Here is a 23,214-nt window from a genome sequence, read left to right on the forward strand (position 1 = left end):
GCCAACTCAGAGGTAAAAGCTATTGGATGGGCACATGAGTGTAACATTGCTGTCATCCAAATGCTGAGTCCCTCACGAGAAATTGCGGTTTCCATAATAAGTGAAAGTGTATATTGGCCACACTACAAAAATGGAAGATGGTACAAACGCTAAGAGAAAGTACGATGGCACTGAAACCCAACTGTTTAGTCAGAATCCTTTGTTACGGTCTGGCACATTTCCCATTATCAAACCCTGGTAAAAATAGCAGTTCTATTGGGATTATCCAGTATTAATCTGTTCATTTTTTTTCCATGCCTCTTAAATATACAAGACTGTTTTGCACTTTCTGGAAATCATAAAGGGCAAACATGATCAAATTTCTAGCTTTTTGATTTCCTAAAATAAAATGTTGATAAATTTAGCATTTTTTAATTAAAAATAAAACCAATCTGTCACATTTTATCCTTTAATACTGCACAGTGTCTGCACTAAAGCTCATAATAGCTCAGTAAGCAAGATGGCAAACACTGGATGGATGAAGAAATGGAGGCACAGAAGAGCACATTTCCAGAATCAAGATTTTGGCACAAATCTTGTCTCCATGGCATGTTTATTTTTCAGCATGCGAGTGAACATTAAATGTAAAAATAAACATATATATATATATATACACAGACTATAAATGCTATGTCCCATATTACCTTTTTTCACAAGTATGCATGAGGAATTTAGATGGATATTTCCAGGGTAGACTCCCACATTTTTATATCTCGGATTCTTTTTCTTTCTTTTTTAGAGAAAATCTAATAATCCTCTATGTTCTCCCCATCCATTCCTATTTCCAACCTTTGGAAACAACTGACCATTTTACTATTTCCACGGCTTTTCTTGTTTTCAAAATGTTACGTGCCTCTCATGGTACGATGAGCAGAATTTTCAGACTAGATTGTTTGACCTAGTTCCATCCCATTTCATGATTTGAAACCTCGTTTCTTTTTAGTGATGAATAATATTCCTTTGTTTGTATACACTGTGGTGTGTTTCTCCATTAGCCTACTGAAAATAGCTTGGTTACCTCCATGTTTTGTGCCATTGAAACTAAAGTTTATATAAATATTTAGATGGGTGCTTGAAAATGTTAATGCAAAAATGAAACAGAAAGCGAACTTTATTTTACTGTAAAAGGACATAGATTTTCCATTTGCCTAAAATTTTCTCAAAATTCGGAGCTAGTACCAGGCTGCATTAGGAACCGGGAAGCTAGTTCAGGGTCTCACATATGATTGGCAGGACCGTAAGTACTTGAGCCATCATATACTGCCTTCTAGAGTCCATATAAAGAGGAAACTGGAATTGAAACGAAGCCAAGTCCTCCTACAGTGTATGTGGGCACCCCAAACAACATCCTGCCCATTATACCCAATGTTCATCCTTATTTTTGTGCAAAATCTTTCAAATTCATGTAATACAAGGATGCCTTCAAAATGTCATGAGGAATCCATAGGATGGGAAATTAAATATAGATTTAATAATTCTTGTATCAAATAAGGGCATGGAGACTGCTATGAATCACACTTTAAATTCAGTTTGATAAATATTAAGGAATTCAATGTCTCCAACTATGGAAAGATATTTTTTATAGAGTTTCAGGAAACTATCAAACCATTTGAAAGTGGCAGTAGAGTTTTGCATCCCTACTAGCAATGAATATGGCCTCTCTTCTTCTTCTTCCGTTTATTATTATTATCAGTTTATGATACAGTTCCATAGGCCTTGGGGTTTTCCGTAATTACCTGAGTTCCTGATCTGCTGGCTGTGAGGTCTGACAGCTCCTCGAACCTATCATGGGCAGAACCTGTAGGATGCCACATCGTTGCAATTCAGTGAGCCTGAAATGAGTTCATGCCCAGCTTAGTGCATGTGCAGTCCTATCCCACAAGCCTTTGCCTCACTACAAAAGATGGCACTCGCTTCAGCTTTACTGGGGGTTTGGGCTATGATATCCACCCTGTTCCCACATTGAGGAATATTCATATATATATATATATTATATGCTTAACCTGGCTTTGCATTGAAATAATTCACGTAACACTCTTTTGAATAAGGCTAGCACACATACTGCTTTGAGAGTTCTGATTGCCACAAAACTGATGCAACTTTCAGCCGTGTTTCCAGTTAAAAACAGGAGGACATCCTCTCTGTGTAGTTGCCTCAAAATAAGTAATAGATTCGGATCAATGGCCTCATTGCCAACAATCTTTTTTTTTTCCCTATATTAATGATACAGGAAGGGTCACCAAAAAATCCCCTTTTTAGGCGAAGATACTAAATTGTGGCCAAAATAATTTTGTGCACATGTTAATTGGAGATGCTGATTTTTCTCATACAAGAAAATAATTTTTATCTTTTGTTCTATTAGTAGATTACTTCTGAGTGTCTCATCCTGTTGCTTTGGGCAAAAAAAAAAAGCACTGATGCTATTTATATATTGCCTTTCTGGGTTTTTTTAAGTCTTTTTTTTTTTTTTTTTTACTTTACAAGCTATTAGCATTAACTTTGTGTAGACAAGGTAGCCATACTGAACTTGGCAAACAACTTATCAAGATCCAATCTGTTTCTATTTCCTTTTTATTTATCTTCAAACAAAAGTAGTTTCAGTATTTGACATGTTTTTCTTCCACCTTGGTTCTCTTCCGTATTTACATACTCAAATAAAAATTTTCATATTGATGTTGAACTCTTCTTTCTGCTTTTTTAAAACGTTCCTCTCCTCTCCTTTTTTCTCCCACCTCCCCTCCCACTCCATCCCCTCCTGTTATTTTGCTTTTTTTTTAAGTTTATTTATTTTAAAAGTATATCCGCAGAAGGTGGGGGGGAGAAAGAAGAAGAAAAGGATTCATTTTCAGGAGGGAAAATGACTTTTGAAAAGCCTCTGGTTTTAAGATATTCACGTTACTGAAAAGGGCTTAAATGTTTGCAAGTACCCCCTGTGACCTCCAATGGCCAAGCTAGGGGAGCACATTGCCTCTTCAAGGGAGTTGGGAGTGCAGGGAAGAATGTGGAATTTTCTCTGTGCTTTCAAATAACTTCTAAAGAGCTGACTTTTTCAAACTGGAGAAAGCCAGGGATGTGTGCAATACTATTGCTGAATTAGGCACTCCATTTTGCATTTTGGGTTTACCCATTCAAGGACATAAATGGCTTTCATTTTACATTCCAGTTTGAAAAAACTGGACAGTACCTTCTTGGGATGTTACATGGCTTTGAAAGGAACTCTAAACCTGTTCGTTTTTCAAGAACTTACAACTACAATGTTTCAGCATAATTCTAACTCAGTCCGAATTAGCTGTAGACATAACTAAATTAAGCATGTCTGCTGTGAGAACGGAAAGTAGAACAGTGGCAAGAAAGGTATCATTTTGCATCTCAGGTCATAGAGTTAAAGAAGCATGGAACCCAAACAACCTCAGAGATCATATAATTCCTCCTTTTCACTGTTGGGAGGTCACAGACTGTACAAGATGATAATTGCCTTCAGAGAACGAAAACTAGGCTCAATATTCAAACTACTAATTCAAAATGAAGTTAAGGTTTTTTGACACGTGAAACTACCCAGTTGTGAAATATACATCCTTTTGGGATGTGTGTGCAAACTTTTGCAAAGTTAGGCAAGAGGCATGAAGACATAAATCTTCTAGAGAAGAAAGAAATAATTATGGTAGATAACATTTGGCCTAAACCTAATACGATTTATTCATTCATTCAGTTTGAAAGGCAGAGAAACAAAGAAAGAGAAGAGAGAAAGAGAGAATTCACTGGCTTACTAAGTGTAACAGAGGAAGCCAAAATTCAGTCTGTCTCTCACACCGGATTAGAAGGCCTCAACTACTTGAAACATCACCTATTTCTCGCAAAGTGTGTATCGGCAGGAAAGTGGGGCAGAAGCAGAGCCAGGAATTGAATCCTGGGGCTCCAAAACCAGGATTGGGTGTTTCAAATGGCATCTTAACTGTAAGTGTCCACCCCAAATTCATGTCTCAGATGGCACCTTAACTGTGTGCAAGGGTCCACCCCAAACTCTTTTCAATTTAGTAATATCATGAGTGTCACGAGCACCTTGCCCCAAAAATATTGCATAGGAAATACACGCCAGTTAAAAGGATCACCCCAAGTGAAAATTCCTGTGATGAAACCCTGTAACTTTCAAGACATAAAGATGAATCTTATACACATTATAAAGGTGAAAGTAGCACATGATAAGAATTAGGTAAATAAATGATTAAATATGGTGAACTTTTTAAGACATAACCTAACATGGACGGGATGCTTACGTTACAGAATGTGAATGACGAACCCCCGGTATGCACGCCGCCACACTTGGAAATTCAGATTTATTCAACTGTTAAGATTCCTTTCATTCAACTCAACTGTTCGGACAAAGATTCCCCACAGCAACATCTGAGCTATTCAATCGTAAGAGGTAAGACATGAGATTTCGCATAACCTCACCTGTGCAGCATCTTATATCTGTTAGAAACATATTATTCTGAATTGTTGCAACAAGGTCCTTAAGCAAGGCAGTTAGGTTTAACAATGCACATTGTGATTCATTTATGTTTCCTTGCCTCATCATTTTCAGGAAACACAAATAATCGGTTCACACTTCGGAGACGAGGTGCCGACCCTCCTTCCCTGGCCGCCACACCGAATTTCCAGGGTGATGTATTTCGAGACATTCTAGCTCCCATGACTTTCCAGTTACTTATCGAAGTTACTGATGAATTAGGTGGGAATAAAGCTAGTCAGCTGTCAGCCACCACCGCAGTCATAATTCATGTGTTTCCCTGGACCAGAACACAGCCAACTTCCTCCACAAAACCAGCTCCAACTACAGTAAGTAACAGTGATGAAAAATAATTCTTCGGTAGTCTACATTAGTCATAAACATAGAAAGTGCTTGGGAACTCTTGCAGGAATTATCTGCATGTCCCGGCAGTGAGAGATGTCCGAGAAACGGTTACTTTCACACAGTTGAATTCTCATGATAAAAAAAAAAAAAGGAATAAATGACTGGGGCTGTGAGCCATCTATTTTGAGTTAAGGAAAGCATATCAGTGTTAATGATTTGATAGATCCTTTGGTCGTGTATTGTAGAACTTTTGAGTGGTTCTGTGGATTTTCAATGTGGCGTACTTTATTTAAATGAGGGCTTGTAAAGATTTATTATGCATATAGTCCCATATCGGGCTTCTGAAAATGAAAAGTTTGTTTTTCTTAAAACGTACAGTTACCGTGGAAGAAAAGATATATGTATACACACACACACACTCTGTTCTAGTTTGTGCTTACAACAAGAATGCAATAGATGGTGATTTCAACGCTGGGCATTTATTTATCATTTATTACCAGAATATTGTCATTCCAAAGTCAAGGTCCTGGTACCTTTGCTATGTGATAGGAGCCCATTTTCTGACTTAAAGATAATCATTTTTTTTTCACTGTGTCTGGACATGTTGGGAAAGAGGCTCAGGTGTCTCTCTAGCATCTTTCCTTTGAAAGCCCTGATCACATTGAAGAGGGCTGCCACCGCAGGGCCCGAGCATCTTTCAGAGATGTGAATTTTGGGTGAAATTTGAGGAAGCACGAGTAGTTAGTTCTTGGTACACAAGTAGAATCTATAGACATTAGATGAAGTTAACTGATGTTGGTAGGTTTAGCATGGAAAATGATGTGCTATATATTAATATAAAAGAATAGCTGAAATGTTTCAAATACATCCAGAAAACTAAAGCCTTAATTGAAATTTCGACTTGATGCATTTGACTGATTGGAAATGGCTGAACAGACCATTCAGAACGAACCATAGGTCAAAAGAAGGAGAAATATAGAGACAAAAAATAATGAAAAGCACAAGTGGAAACAGACAACCTAAAAACGAAAACGAGGGCAAGTATTCCATGCAGAGTTTTAACCAATGCTTGTGTTACAGTATCCCGCATCAGACTATAGCTTCGAGTTCCAGCTGCTCTGACTCTGATCCAGCTTCCAGTCATATGCCCGGGAAAGAAGGGCAGGGTGCTTCAAGTGGCTGGCTCCTTCCACTGAGAGGGGAGACCTGGATGCAGTGTGGAACTTATGACTCTGCCCTGAATCAGCCCTGTCTGTTTCAACCATAGGAGAGTGAATAAACACACTGAGGGTCTTTTTTCTCTCTCTGCTTCTTTCTCTCTCTGTCACTGTACCTCTCCCATAAATAAGACAAATCCTTAAAAAAAAAAATGAGATTGTGGCAGCTTAGCTTATTTTCCTTTGGGAGATGCAAGAGAGAGAAAGATATGGTAGCTGATGTGGTAACAAACCTATCATTCAAAACACCAAATTAGGAGAGTGTGACAATTCTCCCAATGGAAACATGGAGGCTGTAGATAAATAAAACATAGAAAAGATACATAAAACTGAATACCGGAATTAGGAAAAAGAGAACAATGACCTTTTGGAGAGTATTTTCTTTGTTATTATTGACCATTCTATGATTTTGTAGATATAGGGTTTCTCCATCAACCCCAACCCGTTTCCCCCTGGGTAATTGCAGTAATACAGTCCTTCATCTGAAGTCACAATTGCAACATTCTGTTAATACGTGTATCACAACTTTGTGGGTACATGTAATGGAAGAAAATCTAGCATCAAATTGTTAACGTGTATTTAGCAGACTCAGTGGGAGAGTTCTTCTATTTGGAAAGGAGATGCAGGCTGCTGCAGTATTTCTTCATTCCTGGATCCTAGCCTCCATTGTACAGTTCCTTAATGGGAATCAATCTCTCTCTCTCTCTCTCTCTCTCTCTCTCTCTCTCTCTCTGTGCTTGTTCACCTATATATCTGTTGTGTATTTTGCATGGTGTTTGCCTTATAACAGAGAGACTATAGGGCGTTTGACCTCCTTCAGATTGGCTTACTTCACTGAGCAGAACGGACTTCGGTTGGGACCAGTTCGTTGTAGAATCTTGCTTTTTTTTACGACTTTGTAATATTCCATAAAGTTGATGTTCCGTGGTTCATGCATTCCTCCTTTGATGGGCGTCTGGGGTTGTTTTCACGTTTCCACGATCATAGTCTGTGTTGCTACGGATGTTGGGATACAACATGTTTTTCGCACACACTTTTCAGCATCTTTATTTTCGACTGACAGGAGCTTTATAATTACGGGTCAGGGCAAAGATCACTTCTGATTGAATCTACCCTTGCTGTATTTGTTTTCGCCTTTCCCAATGTTGGAGAAGTTGTCATTGCTTATTTCATTGACAATATCTTGTAATCCTTTCTCTCAGGAACTCCTCCTGTCTTTACATGTGATCTTTTAATCTGTCACTTGATTCTTGCTTTCTTAGCTTTATTCAATTCTTCTTCCACATTTCTGGTTCTTTTGCGTGTGTATTCTAGAATGCGACGTCTTCCAGTTTTGAAATTCTTTCTTCTGTCTCTATTGCTGAGGTCATCAATTATATTTGAATGTTTTCAAGTATTTTTAATTTGATCTTGTATGTTTCTGAAGTTTTATCATGATTTTTTTAAAGATTTATTTTATTTTAATTGGAAAGGCGGATATACAGAGAGGAGAGACAGAGAGGAAGATCTTTATCCGATGATTCACTCCCCAAGTGAGCGCAACGGCCGATGCTATGCCCATCCGTAAGCCAGGAGCCTCTTCCGGGTCTCCCACGCGGGTGCAGGTTCCCAAAGCTTTGGGCCGTCCTCGACTGCTTTCCCGGGCCACAGGCAGGGAGCTGGAAGGGAAGCGGGGCTGTCGGGATTAGAACCGGCGTCCCTATGGGATCCCGGGCGTGCAAGGCGAGGACCTTAACCACCTGCGCCACCACGCCGGGCCCTATCATGATTTTTAAAAAAATTTTCTGTCCAGCATATCCTCAATATCTTCACCTTGTAAGTCTACGATTGAAATGGTGTTTTGCAAAATCTTTGAGGGAAACACTGATTTCTCAGTTGCGTTCCTTGTGGTTCTGTTTTTGCTCGGCCATTGCCTCTCAGAACGGCAGGTTTCCTTTGCAGACTGTCTCTGTCTTTATATTGTGTTGGCCCCAGATTTGCGGGCAGATGTCACTATTCCCCTTCTGAACTTATCCCCCATTCCTTCTCACTTTGGGATGCTGTGCTGGTTGGTCACTCTGGGAAACCTCCGGCTCAGACTCCTGTGCTTTGTTCCGTCCTCAGCTTCTGCAGCCAGTACTGCTCCGACTGCCTCTCTCTGCCCTGGGTCCTCCCAGGTCATGTCCGTAGTTTTGTCTGCTTAGCGTCTCTTTAGCTCATGCTTCCAATGTCTCCTGAAGCTGTAGAGGATACTGGTGTGACTTTAAGCCCTATCACTCTTTCCTTGCTGTTGTGCTAGTTGATGCTTTGCCAACTGCCGCTTTTGGAGACAAATATGTTGTGATTAGCTTATCTGAGTCTTCTACGGATGAGTAGAGATGTCACAAGAACAATAACGAGAAGAAGTTCTCCCTTTGGTGGTGGTGGGGGTTAGAGTACGGACATCTTGGCCCTGGCATGAGCCTTGCTCACTGCTCTCATTTCCAGGATCCCTCCCAAGGCTGGTTTGCTCTGCAGTGGCGTGGCTGTGCCAACCTGGGGGTGTTCCACAGCCCAGAGGATTCCACTTAGCTTCACCTTCCTGTGCAGGTGCTGGGGACAGCTTTGCCTCTATGGTTTCTGGTCACTTGCTCCCTCTCTTGGGAACACCTGCAGGAGTCTATCGTCTCACTCTCCCCTGTGTTAGCTCCAAATTCACAAATCCACCAGCCAGGAGCTGGTGTGCCTTGCCTAACCGTCATTCCCTTTGACTCATCCTCTTATCGGGCCACGAGCAAAAATTTCAGCCACTTCTTCCCATCCACGCAGCCCCACCTTCCCTCCACAGGCCTTCCACAAGCACTGCTCACCTTATGCAGCACTTTTTCTTTTACCAGCACTGCTCAGCATCAACCTTTCTAAGACCGTCTTCTCTAACCACACTGATTGGCCGTCTTTCTTCAAGAAAGTCTTTTCAGGAGTATTAATTTAACCAATTTTATAATGGGATAGATGGAACCCAGAAAAATGGAAATGTTTAAGTCACTGGGAGAACATCAGCATTGAGCTAGAATCTGCTAAGATCTGCTTCCATGTGCCTTAAAGTCTAACATGATCAGGTGCTGCCAGTGTTCGCATAAACCTTGTTTGCAATGGATTGCAGAGATGGCACCACAGAACAATGTAAAAAGAATGTTACTTCTGAGAAATTGTGTCGGCAGCTGATGAACATTCAGATAAAATCATTAGGAATTGTCAACATCAATAAAAAAAATGATAAATAAAATTTAGAGGAGGTTTTCTAGCACAGCAGTTAACATACCTGTGTCCTAAATCAGAAAACCTGGGTTTAAATTCTGCCTTCAACTTTTTATTCCAACTTCCTCTGAACCTAGGTCCTGACGAGCAGTGATTTCAATGTACGTAAATGGGTTTGGTCATCCATGGGGAGAATTGGTTTGTATTTTCAGCTTCCATCCTCAGCCCTGGCCTGAACCTGACCAATGGATGGAAAAGCTCTCTTTCTTTTTCCCCTCTACCTTTTAAGTAAATGAGAAAAAAAATTAAATAATAAACTTTAGAAAAAGATGAGACAGCCCATAACAGTTCGGGATATAAAATTTTCCAATTGAAGGAAAAAAGCAACCATAAGGATATTTTTAAGGAAAATCCAATATTTGGGAGTTGATAACTTGTTTCGTAACAATCTTGAGTTGGGAACACATGAATATTGTTAATAAGTAATTTGATGAATTACTCTCCAAATAACCTTTACAGATGAAATACATCACTTGTTCAGAGGTTAAGTAAAACTTTATCTGATTCAGTTTTCCATTGTATGTCTGTTATAGCCAGATCCTACAATACATGATTTTAAGCCTGAATATTCTGCAGTTGATTGCTTCTCAATGTCTCTCTGCTCACAGTGTATGACCTTGGGACTTTCACATTCCATCTCTATTCCAAGTAATTTTATGAGTTAGAGAAATACTGCGGAAGACAGAGGGATACTGGTGTTAACACTGTCAGATGCTATAGCAGTATTGCAAACATTTAAAACATGTTGTTGTCATTTCTGGCTCAACTTGAACCTGGCGTGCCTATCCCGAGTCAATCTGCTTTGCCTGATCTTGCTCCTATGGGAGAGATTATTTTAGCTTGTACTGCTGTGGAAAAACAAAATCTCCTGGCTTATGTTAACACATGGATTTCCACCTACCAAATTCCTGATTAAAAGAGCAAATTCTAGCAAAGCCTGAGGCATTCCAATAAGGCACAATAGGCAAAATGAGAAGTTGTGCAGCAAGATGGGAACGTATTTTAAATTTTGTGTTTGAGTGGGATTAGAACCTACATACTTTCTTTGATAGGATCCGTTGGGTCCTTAAAAGAGGCAGGCTATTAATGCTACTTGGAAATAATGATTAAAGTGTGACTTAGGAAATTTACTCCTGAAGATTACAGCGCGGGGGGGGGGTGTCTTTAAATTTTTTTCTGCTTTATTTATTTATTTACCTCGGCAGGCATCTCTGTGCTTTTCCGCGAAAGTATTACAGAACTAGAAGTAATGTTAGACATTTGGCCTGTCCTAGCTTCAGCTCTCGTAAGCATCTGGACAATGAGCCAGTGGATGGAAGGTCTCAGTGCATGGAAGACATTTCACATAAATGAAAATACATAAATAAAAAAAACCTTAAAATCTAAACTTGTTCAAAGCTAGTTTTACTACTTCATATGAGAGTTAGGGCTTACGGTAGGGCGACGGCACTCAATGTGGAAATTAACCACTACATTTGAAATACACATAGGTAATAAAAATATATCATCTATTTTGTTTGACATCCGTGTGCTACAAAGTGAACTATTCCAGTATATCATGGGAAAGGAAATTTCTCGTAGGATTTGGCCAATATGGTTATGGGCTATATCTTTTATCATTGTTATTACAAGGCAGATCATTGCATGTAGAATGTTGAATGAGGTACAAAGACTTAAAACCATTTCTAAGTGGTTGGAGTCCACTGCCAGAGTTTTATCTGCTTCTCAAATATAACTATAAAAAATTCATGACAAAAATAGAACATTCTTAAATCCAGATTCCTAACACTGTGGGTCTATGAATTTTAGAAAAATAAAGTGCTGATGAGAAAAAGCTCAGAGCAATTAAAATCAATTCAATCACATTATAAATGGTATAGGAGCCATCTTTAGCATGAAATTCACTCTATCCACAGTCTTTTGGACTAGACGTTTTTGAGGGAATCTTGAAAAATACAACGTCTCATAAATTTGAATGTTTTGAAAGTGCTCAGTAAAGACCTCTGTATCTTTTGCAGGCCAAGTACAATTGTTGAGACGTCCAAGAACCGGTGCCATACGTTGTAGGAAAGGCATGTAATAGTCATGGTTTCATGGAAAGGGCTTATTTAATTATGTGAAAGGCGGAGTGATGGAGACACACATACAGAGAGAAAGAGAAGAAGAAAGAGAGATGAGAGAGAGAGAGATTCTATCTGTTGGTGTGTCCAAAAATCCAGGGCCAGAATGAGCTTCAGTTGGGCGCCCAGGACTCCACCCATCTCTCGAAAGGGTTGCAAGGATCCCAATATCTAAATTAATCCTTTCAAGGCACAATTTCAGGGAGCTGCATGGAAAATGAAGCAGCTGAGACTCCAATTAGAATCCAGGTATCTATGCTCTTGCTGGCATTTTGGGCAGCAGCTTGGCTTGCTGAGCTGCAATATCAGCCCCATGCAGGATAGTTCTTAATGGGGACAGCAAAGGGCTCATGAATTGTTACAAAATCCGGTGAAAACTCTATGGATGTTCTCCGTTGAACAATGAATTTATATATATGTATACTCAATTTTATATATAATTATGGATGCTTGTAGAACCTAGCCACGGGATCCAGATTATAAAACCCGGACTGCAAACAAGGATTTATCACCCTTATGAATCTGTAAACGAGGTTTGCACACATAAATTCTATTTCTATCACTATAACACAAAAAGCATTGGGAGCAGTTTTTTTAAGATTGATTTTTTAAAACATTTATTGCAAAGTCAGATATACAGAGAGGAGGAGAGAAAGGGAGGAAGATCTTCCATCGGATGATGGTTCACTCCCCAGGCAGCCACAACAGCTGGAAGCTGTGCCAATCCGAAGCCAGCAGCCAGGAACTTCTTCCAGGTCTCCCACACAGGTGCAGGGTTCCAAGGCTTTGGTCCGCCCTCGACTGCTTTCCCAGGCCACAAGCAGAGAGCTGGGTGGGAAGTGGAGCTGCCGGGATTAGAACTGGTACCCATATGGGATCCCGGTGGGTTCAAGGTGAGGACTTCAGCTGCTAGGCTATGGCACTGGGCCTGGGAGCAATTTTTAAACAGTACTTGGTGATGCGTTTAGTTCATACAAGAGAGCTTGGTTCGGGTCCCCACTCTGCTGCAATCCATCTTAGTGCTGATGTGTGCCCTGGCAGGCAGCAGGTTAAGGTAAGTTCAAGTCCTGGGGTCCCTACCAGCCATGTAGGAGACCAGGGGCAGGCCCTGAATTCCTTGCTTTGGCTTACCCCATCCCTGGCTATTGTGTCCATTTTAGAAGTGGGTCAGCAGTTGGAGATGCTCACGCACTTTCTCTATCTCTTTCAAACAAAAATAAACAAAACACAAATCAAGATAAGACTCTAACATACAGCTAAAAAGAAAATCAGTAATACAGTTCTCTCGGGCTCTTATAAGCAATACAGTCAATAAGATAATACCTGAAGATTAAGAAGATGGAGAAGGAAAATAATTTTAAGTGTAGAAAAACTTAGTTGAATAAGTTAATAGTGACTAAGCTCATCTCTATTCAAAGTATTAACTGTCTCCTGATTGTCTCAAGTCTTTGAACCCATATGATTATTAGCAAGCAGCAGAAGAGAGGAATTCATTTGAACCGAATTAAATCCCTACAGTTGAAGTCCAGTTCGTCTAAAAAGACAATGAGGTAACTGGCTAGACACCATTTCCTGCAGCTCTAATCCCAGAAGAATTATGAATCAAAATTCCTGAAACTATCTGTGAGCGGCAAATTGAACCCATCAGAAAAAAATTCCAGCACGAATGTCCGTTCTGGTGGTAGAAACCCTGAATCATCCTAATTTGTAACTGTGGGGTTTTTTTTTTTCTTTACTATGGTTACAACATAAACAGCACATAAGTGAAAGAATAGGGAGGAGGAAGTCTGCCCAGCCTTTTAGTCAGCTCATGCTAGTCACACATCCACAGCTCATACTGTATATCAGCAAAGCGAACGTGCTTTTTACTGCATCAGTGAAGAATTGAGAAAAGCCATTAGATGTGTGAAGTGATAACATCAGAGTCTGTTAGGCCCTTTCACTGAATCTTGAAGAATCATCACCGGGACACGGTGGCTGCTGGGAGACCCATCTTTGCAACCTCACCGATGTGTTCATCTAACGGTATGCTTCCTGCCTAAGACTGCTTTTTCAACTCGGCAAGCATCAATCCATCACTGCCATATACACCGTACTGGATAATTTGCAACCAAGTATGCCTGTCCATTTCAAGCAGTGCTGTGTTGCAATGGACTCAGTACGTAGAGGTTGTGTTCGTTGCTTTGGAAGTTTTTGTTAGCAAGAGATTGTGGTAAAAATAGTTATATCACGGAACTGCACAAATTGTACATACTCAATTTTTTTAATGTGATATTTATTATAAATTCTTTAATCTCCTTGAAAGAAAGCTAGAGGCCAGTGCTAAGTCATAGTGGGCTAAGCAAATGATGGTACATGTGGTGTGGGGCCCTCACCCATGTAGGAGACCCGGAAGAGGCTCCTGGCTCCTGTCACCTGGTGTTGCATGAACCCAGATCCGGCTTCTGCAGTTGTTTGGGAAGTGAACCAGATGACAGAAGATCTCTGCTTCTGTCTCTCCTTTAAAATAAAAATAAAGTAAATCAATTTTTGTTTGTTTGTTTCAAGGCAGAAAGAGTCAGAAATAGAGAGGCATTCCATCTGTAAGTCTACTCCTTTAATCCCACTGTTACCACTGTTGGGTTTGAGCCAAACCAAACACAGGGCTTTTCACTTGGGCGATCTGGACCCAGGACTTGGCGAATCACTGATTTGTTTTCAGAATGCACATCATCATGAGACTAGAATCATGGGTCGAGTTAGAACTTGGATCCTGATACTTAAATAGGAGATGTGGATGTCGTAATTGACAGCGTAACGGCTGTGCCAAGTGTCAGCCTGGGTGGATTGTTCGAGAACTGGTTTTCCAGTGAGCCCTGGACACACCCATCTGTCCATCTTGTTCTTTCGGACTTGTAGGAGAACAAGAACGATTTGAATTAAGTCAAAAGATTTAAGAGAGATTAGCACACACTTGGGATAAGCCAAAGTTCGGTTGAGAGATCATACCTCAGTGTTCCCGGGTGCTGCTTCACCTTCTGCCAGCCTGACTCTGGCACGCACCATTTGCATCTACCCACAACCATGACAGAGATGAGAGAATCCTGTAAAGTAATGGCTGGGAGCCCTGTCCTCCCCTGAAGTAGAGCTCAATGCAGTATTTCTGTGATCAGCAACGTCCGTAATTCCTAAATGAAGTTTCTGGGGGTAGTTTTAATTTTATCCTAATATCGTGATAGAAGTAGCGGCACAGTAGAAGTGGGAGGTCGTGATTGCACTCTGATTGCTTATTGCACGTGATAAGCTTGCAACACCCGCATTTATTCCTCACCAGAAACCAACTGGCTCTGTACACTGCCCCAGACAGAAACAACCTCACCCAAAGTGCCGGCTGTAATTTCACCCCAGATCTATTTCAAGTGCTCATGTTTATTTTGCTATTCTGCTGTTTCCATATTTCTTGAACTTGACTCATTCACACACGCTTTTTAAAAGAAGGCTAAATCTAACACCCGGCATGGACATCTATTATTTCTGTGAGAGGAGTAAAAAAAAAAAAAGACAAATCATTAAATTAAAAATATCTAATCAATTATTCCCAAGCATTTTCTTTTGCTTTCTTAAATAATGTCTCCTTGATAAAAAAAAAACGAGTTTTTTAATCCAATTTCTGTCCTGTAATTTTCCCCTTGTTTTGAACATCTATTTTCACTTGTTTGACAAGTGGTAATTGAATTAGCCTGCAAGATTTGAGAATGAATATGAAGTTCCAGGAATACTATGATGCTGAAAGTAAAAGGATTTAATTTTAAAAAGTAGCTTCATGGTCACAGAGGACTTATCTATAACTAGAAAAAAAGGTTAAAAAAAGGGTCATCATTCATCCATCCATAGCATTACATAGCCTTCTGAGAAAAGGGAAATAAAATACCCAAATACAAGCTTCAACTGAAAACCATGCTAACCGTGCAATTTTACGGATTCTTTCAAAGCCATCTCCATGTGGGTAAGAAGCAATCTTAAAATACACCACTGGGAACTCCCTCAACCTAGGATATGCAACTTGCCACCTTTGTGCCTCAGTTTCCCACCATACGAGGGGATTATTACAAGCTATTTCAGCAGCCCGTAATCATGTAATTTCCAGACCATAGCAGGCAGCTAACAAAGAGTAATGTATGTTAGTCGTACACCTAATGTTTACAAATGGATTGACAATGCACAAAGCGGTGTGTTTGGAAACACTGGCAGTGTGATGGCTGATAGGGTGATTGAAGCTCAAATGATCATCTGTAGTTCCTGAATTTTTACATTCATTTCTCTAAAATCGATTGGCAACTTCATTGTTTGTATAGTAGCTTCCCTAGAAAATACTCAAATCCAACACTTCTCCTAAATTAGCAGTGTTTTTCCATTAGTAAAATTACGCAGTACGTCTGGAGCTCTTAACCTACATGCAACTCAAAATAGTTAAGACACAGCATGAGTGATAGCCATTAAGCAAACGGGCAGAATTTCCTATTGGCAGCCTTAAAAACATCGTCCTCAGTGATAAGTAAAATCATTTGCAAGTCAGCGGAAGTAACATGAATTTTTCTTTCCTCCGTGACAGCCTTACACATCTGCTCTGACAAGAGTTTCATGATAGGGAAGACCATGGCCGTCTTTTCTATAAAATATGGCAAGTTACATAATTAAGGTTATGAATCAAACCAAATGAATTGCACTCAGCCCGAAGCAACTTTGTGCAAGATCAGATGACAGAGGGGAAATTCCTTTGGGTTCACTGGTGACTACCTAGTGGGAAGATAAACACACGATGACATACAAAGTCCACTGTCTCATCAATCCTTAGCCATTGATTTCATCACTCCTCGGCCCCAAGACAAGAAAGAGCTGCTCGGTTGTCCAAGTACAAGGATATCTTGTTTTGGGTTTCAGCAGCTCCCTAAACCTTAGGGAGACAAAAAAAAAAGTTTCAATAAAATTCAATTGAAAAAGGCACACTTCATACAATAAGGAAGAACTGTTCTAAAAATTACAGATATTTTAGAAAAGGTAACTAAATCATACTTAAATAATTTCCTTTGGGAGAAAATGGCTCAGTCAAGGTTTGATAGGATTCTCTAACTCGTCATTACACTGGATCTTGTAAATCAGAGCATAGCGTTTTCACAATCAGTAGGTTATTGGATTTAATTCAAAGTTTCATCTATTTTTTTTTCCTTCCATTTTACGGAGGACAGAACTGACACCAGAGGACATCTGACAGAGGACGGCTCTCAGAGTCACAGTGTTAGTGCTTGGTAGAACCAGACAGACGGACAAAGAGCCAGAGAAACAGTTGAGATTCGAGGAATCTTCACATCTTTAAGAGGATGGAGAAAAAGAGTGTGAAACAAAATGAAGAATGAAAGAATAACATCCTGCAAAGATTTATAACAACTTATTTCCCAGTTACTTGTATTCCATGTCAGTTTTGACAGGTGCTGCAAAAGAAAGCTAGACCAATGCGAGGCAGATAATGTAGCAAATTTGGGCTTTAAGTAAATGAAAAAAAAAAAAGAAATATTTGAGTTTCACTTTGACATTTCATAGTGGAGCAAGAAGCAACCTTATTAAGAATGGAGACAACGGAAGATGGTTGAGGACAGAGACAGGGCCCGTTTTGGAAAGTAGAGAAGCAGGTGTTTTGAAGAACACTTGAAGTGGGCTGGACAACAAGGAGGGCTGACAGACACCTAGCGTCAGCTCTCTGCAGTTGAGCTTTGTTATACAGACAACAGAAAATCAACCGAGATAGCTTGAGAAATAAAAGTAGACCAGCAGAGTAGAAAATGAAATGATAAAGGTAAGACAGGAATCAGTGAGTCTTGTAAGAATATTATCATGAAAGGTAAAAAGGGGCACGCCAGAATGGTCCACCTGAGCACAAACACAATGACAAGAGGCTCTGAATAACACATTGGAAGGTTCTGACGTCAGTTGCCGTGGACCACGAAGAATGTCAAACGTAAACTCTCAAGTTCAGTTTTTTAAAATGATTTTGAGGCCCCAGTCGAAAAAGTAGACGGAAAAAACCGAGCCTGCCCATATGACACATTTAAATATTTACACTGTGTCCGTGGGTTACTAAAGGGATTAAAATAGCTGGATCTGATAGACACAAGCGTTTATGAGGATGCTATGTCAACATAAGCCATTTATACCATTTTTAATCCCTGTAGGCAGATTTTGATTGTTCATACGACTACTGAGAAAAAATAAAAAGACTATTCCAACTTACCTTAGCCTGTCAAATATTAATAAAATTAGACCTGACTTTTTTCTTTTATAATAGCTTTGAATATCGTGCATATGCGAGAAAAGAGAGGGCAAAGCTTGAATAGAAACAAACTAGAAAAAAATCTAGCCCTGTTGGTCAGGCATGGAAGTACAAGTGAGGACCATTTGTTTTCCAAGTTTGAAAACTTCCAAGCTGTTTTCAGGGTCTTGGCGTTGGTCCCAGTGAGTTAAATATTCAGGAAAGTCAACGTGTCGTTGTTTCTACACACGATCAGACGCTTTCTTAAAACTCCCGCGAACGTCTGGTTTTAGAGAAGTGAATCCATGGACAACGGGGATGCAGGGGCTTACCTGTGAATGCCAGCTGTGCCCCTTCACAGCTGGGGAATTCTCGGTGACCTATACAACCTCCCCCGTCCCTCTGTGGCCTCAACTCTTTGCAGATTCGTGACGGTGAACACCTCTCTATTGGGGTAAACATTAGGGAGCAGTGCAAAAGCATAGCTAGTGTATTCAGCACAGAGCGGCTACAGAATGAGTGTGAGTTCCTAGTTGCCAATCTTACATTTCTGTATATCTTCTATAACATGATTCCTGCAGCATAGGAAGAATCTGATCGTTGACAGTTGCAAGGTTGACAGTTACTGCTCGTGGGCTTGCTCTTCGCAGGGTAGCTTGGGAGGGGTCAGAAAATAGAGCGAGGTGATTAAGAGCTTAGGTTGTCTGTCATCATTCTGTCCTTTTTTTGTTTTGTTTTGAAAGTTCCGTGGAGTATTATTTACTCAGTAAAAGGAAACCACTGCGTTTCAGCTGTCACCACTGATTATCTTCATCTTGCTCTGCGCAGACTTGTCTAGTCTGAGAGAGAATGTTTGGTCACCTAATTACCAGCCACCAAACTTCAACAAGATGGAAGGGACGTTTGTCATTGAATTTTCTAAGTGGTGCTTTATCGGCCAGCCCAGTTACTAACTATTTCTTTGCTCACACAGAAGCAAGGATTCTCACAATTTATCCTAGTGTCTGCTGCCATCTGCTGGGCATGCTGCTTAGTTAAAAACAAACCCACGAATATTTCACTACTGGCCTCTTACATGGTCCGGTTGAGACGGCAATGAGAATTTCTTCTGGGCATAAAAAAATCTCTGATATTTTTAGGATAGGAAACCAAGAAATGACAGCAAATAAAAATAGTCTGTCGCATTTTAGAAATAATATTTTTCCCAGTGAGGAACTTAGCGTCTAACCAATATTCAATAATGTGTTCTCTGTGCCAAAAATTGCATACAATTCACCAAAATGAGCACGGGATGGTCCTTGCATCTTGGAAAATTGTATCCTAGAAGAATCACAATGAAAGAAAATAAACCAGAGAGAGTATTCTTAATGTTACAGGAGGGAAATGAGCAAAGAGGGTACAGGCGGGGCATTTCTGCAAAAGTCAGGTTTCTGGCAAAAGCACAGGTGCAGGATAACCTTGGCATTGTACACGCACTCACCAGGAGGGCATGCAGGAGAAGGGAGCGCAGGCAGAAGTAACTTCTTGAACACATTTCTAAGAGAGATGTGCCTGCTTTCAATGGCACAGAAGGTGTGTTCATGCTTTCTAATTTTCTGTATTTGCTTTCAAATAGTTATTTGCTTTTTGAATTTTTGCTTATTTCAAATACACAGAAATAGACGAGTTTAAAAAATGACAATATACGAGAGAGGGGGTGTGAGGATGTATTCCAGTGCCAAAGCAGGCAAGGCTGAATTTAGAAGCCCAGAATTTAACGGTGGACTCCCATGTTAACAGCAAAGGCTTGCTTTCTTGAGCTACTGTCACCTCCTGCGGTGCATGTCATCAGGAAGCTGGAATTGGGAGTGAGCTGTGGTCCAATTCCATGCCCTCCAATACGAAGTGTACAACTCTTTAGCAGTGCCCTGACTGCTGTGCAAAAGCTAACACCTGTGTTTGTATTAAATTGTTTATGTTTTTATTTCGATTTGAAAGGCAGGGGAGATAGACAAACAGACAGACAGATGTAAGATAGCCTGTGGGCAGGTGTAGGTTGGGCCAGATGGAAGCCTGCATCCTGAAATGCCATGTCGGTGCCCCATGTGAGTCATGGGGACCCAAGAACCCAAGAACTTTCCCATTTACACAATAGCAAGCAGCTGGAGGAGCTGGGGCCAGAAGAGCATGCCATTTTAAACCCAGACACTGCACTATGTGCTGTAGGACTCCAGCAGCGACTTAGTACAAGCTAGATGTCCTCACCTGGGCTTCTTTATTTTAGTTTTTCAAATAAATGTCAAGTGGTAATCTTATGTTCCACAGTACATAAAGAAAGACTAAGTGCAATATCTAAGAAGCTTCACCTAGTACAGGTATATACTGTGCCTCGTATTGTTGCCATTTGTACCAGTTGCTGGTGACCAATGCTCGCGTTTCACAGGTAACCACCTCTGTTCTGATGAAGATTTCCTATTACTGGAGCCCTGACAACTGGATCCCTGCAGTCCTCACACTCACAGGAGTTCTTTTTCTGATGTGTCTCTATGCCGTAGCATGGTGCCTCTGCAAAGAGTAAGGTTTTGTTTTGCTTTGGCGGTTCATTGTTTTTCATGAATTTATTTTATTTTGATGATGTTGACTTACCTGAGGTGGACGTATGCCCATGTGGCAAAAAGCCAAAACAAGAAATGTGAGAGTAGAGCAGAGAACAATGCTGAAATTTACCGACTATCTATATAAGCAAGTTGAAACCTCTGGCAATAGTTTCCCATTAAAAAATACACAGAATGTCCCAAACATCTGAGATGAAAGGAGCTGTGAATTCCAAAAACAAAGAAATGATACATGTTTAAGAGACAGGTAAGCTAATGGCCCTAGGTTTAATCATGACACGCGCTTCTGGTTTATTTTTAAAAGTCAGATATCAGAGGAAGTTTTCATTATATTTTACATACAGATATCAAAGTAATACATTGTACCTCATAGAAAATGCACAATCGTTGTGTGTCAGTTGACAAATAAAAACACCAAACATTTTAAAACTCAAATGTCAAACAGTTGTATCTTTCTATAAGAGGGTTACATTCACTCTAGAATTTTATTCTAAGCTCTCCCCACATAGGAGTTGGGGCTGGTGATCAGAATATGGAGATGTTAATAAATAATAAAACATTTAGTAAATGGGCCCAGGAGAATAACTGATTGTAATATAAGGAAAATGAGAAGAGGGCCAACGAATGTTTATGTATATTTCTATGATCTACTGAATTGTTGATCAGGCAGCTGGGCAGGGAAAGTTCTTTTTTTTTCTTTTAAAGATGTACTTAAGGGTAGGGAAAGTTTAAGAAAGTGCCATTGAAACTGATTTGTGAAGAACAAACACGATTAAACATAAATACCTAAATTATAATTTACTTACGTCTGAGGCTGAGTTTTTTTCTATTAAGAAACATAAAACTAGACACAGATAATATGAGCTGCACAGTTATTGCTCAATGTAAGATTGGCTCTTGTCTTGGAAAATGGAATATATAGATCGGACAGTTAACGGAGTAAGGAAGCAGTATAATTAACATGAAACACTAAACTGAGGCCAACTGAGAAAGGTTGACCTTTCTATTTTCTGCGAAACGGACACTTTCTAGCACAATAGTTTAAATTTAAAATGGTGACATCAAGTGCCCGAGAACATAATCTATTCTTTTTTAAGACATTGCGATGACTAGCCAAGTAATAGGATGTGATAAATCATTCTGAAAGTCTGTGTTGCATGCTTCTCTAACTCTTCTCTCTAATGAACAACGCATTCTTTATCAGAAAGCTTGTGCATCATGAAAGCGGACCTGAGGATATGCTGCCACCAAGAGGAGTGTGAAAGGGTGATGGTTGTACACACATTATTTGTTGAGTTAGAAGCGTCTTCTTTGTTAATCCCCTAGCATCTACTGCAGGCACAGCCTTATTGCCGATATGTCAGCAAAAAACTTCAAATATTTTTGACATCTCAAGAGCTGATATATTCCTACAGGGATTTTGTGAAAGTCTTTTATGGATATGATTTCATGTTCACGTTCAAGAGATGTACTTAGCAGTTGTCATCTTGCTTACATTCAATTTAGTTAGTTTTTTTTTCCATGAAAAATTTACCTGGAAAGTTTCATGATGTATTTCATTATGATCAAATGAGGAAATGGAGCTTGAACATTTGAACAATGTTGATGAAAAATCAATTACTCTGTTTCTGTCTGAGAATTCCTCCCACTTTCTGTTCTTCTTTCCCGTAGTGTCGCTGCCTGTTCAAGGTTATTTCCACGCTGTCAAAAACATCAACAGAACCAGCCAAGTCTCAGGACAGCAGAGTCCGGAAAAGCCATAAGGTAACATCATACTTAACTTTGTAGAGAATGACATTTGGGACTTTATGATCTAAGTTCTTTAAAAAGACCTAAAATGTTTATTATCACTTTAAAGCGTGAGATGACATTCCAATTTCTTTATTGCAGCATTTTTCTTTTTAGTTATCTCTGTCTTTATCCAGCAATTGCTTTGGGATGCCCAACAGCCTATGTGACATGCTGTCAGATTTGCAAAGGAGATGCTGATCCAATAAGGCACCCTACTGATAATCACACAGAGGTTTTCCTATTTTTTTCCAATCGATTTGTTGTATATAACAACGATGGAACATAAATGCCCCAGGTACCAAAGATTAAAAAATAGAAATACCATTTCCTTGTTGATATTAAAGCTTAACCCAGACCATATCCAAGACATAGATACTATCTAAACTATTAATGGTTAAAGGTTACTGTGCGTTTGAAATTCAGAGCATAAATATTCACGGTTTAAGAGGTAGAGGGGCTATTAAGAGTCACTTTAAGGCTTCTTGGTTTGCTTACTTATTTATGAAAGTAAAGATTGTGTCGTTTCTTGTATATGCAATTAAGTACCAAAATGCACCTAAAACATTTCCAAGTATCTCTTAATGCTTTCTGTAGGCATGGGCACTTACTGAGTGATGGCGCCGATCCGACTGCGAAGCCAGATGTGCTGCCTGCAAGTCATCAGGTATGGACGAAGGGAAACTGCTTCCGTAGACACAAGAGTCATTACTCCGATTATCCAGGGCAGCTGCATGAGCAAAGACACCTGCCAATAAGTTATAGTGAGTGGCAATTCAAAATGGAAAGGACGTCATTAATGCTTATCAGTTTATAGTGGAAACTAAATAAGTGATTGAAGCTGGTGATATCGTTATGTTTGTAGTTGCTACACATTCATAATGTGTGACAATGAGGTGGAAGCCAAATTATATGTTAACTCTAACTTTCCTTTGAAATTTGTGAAGAATTATTGCAACTGAATTATGTAGAAAATCTATGTTAGGACCCATCCAAGCATAGCTGTAAAGCCCACTTGTCCTGTCCTACTCAACAAATATTCAAT

The 23,214-nt window shown here is 39.8% G+C and overlaps 1 protein-coding gene across 1 annotated transcript in view; it reads left to right on the top strand.

Annotated features, from left to right (window-relative positions):
* Window positions 1-23,214, top strand: part of LOC121150455 (protocadherin Fat 1-like) — an 86,076-nt gene that overhangs the window by 57,655 nt on the left and 5,207 nt on the right. Inside the window, exons 17-21 of the mRNA XM_040971379.1 lie at window positions 4,321-4,462; window positions 4,622-4,875; window positions 20,210-20,340; window positions 22,053-22,145; window positions 22,767-22,836. Of these exons, the coding sequence (XP_040827313.1) occupies window positions 4,321-4,462; window positions 4,622-4,875; window positions 20,210-20,340; window positions 22,053-22,145; window positions 22,767-22,836 (690 nt within the window). The remainder of the gene's footprint in view (window positions 1-4,320; window positions 4,463-4,621; window positions 4,876-20,209; window positions 20,341-22,052; window positions 22,146-22,766; window positions 22,837-23,214) is intronic.

This window comes from Ochotona curzoniae, unplaced genomic scaffold (assembly GCF_017591425.1).
Source record: "Ochotona curzoniae isolate NIBS_2020 unplaced genomic scaffold, NIBS_Ocur_1.0 contig_21, whole genome shotgun sequence".
Classification (NCBI taxonomy): domain Eukaryota; kingdom Metazoa; phylum Chordata; class Mammalia; order Lagomorpha; family Ochotonidae; genus Ochotona; species Ochotona curzoniae.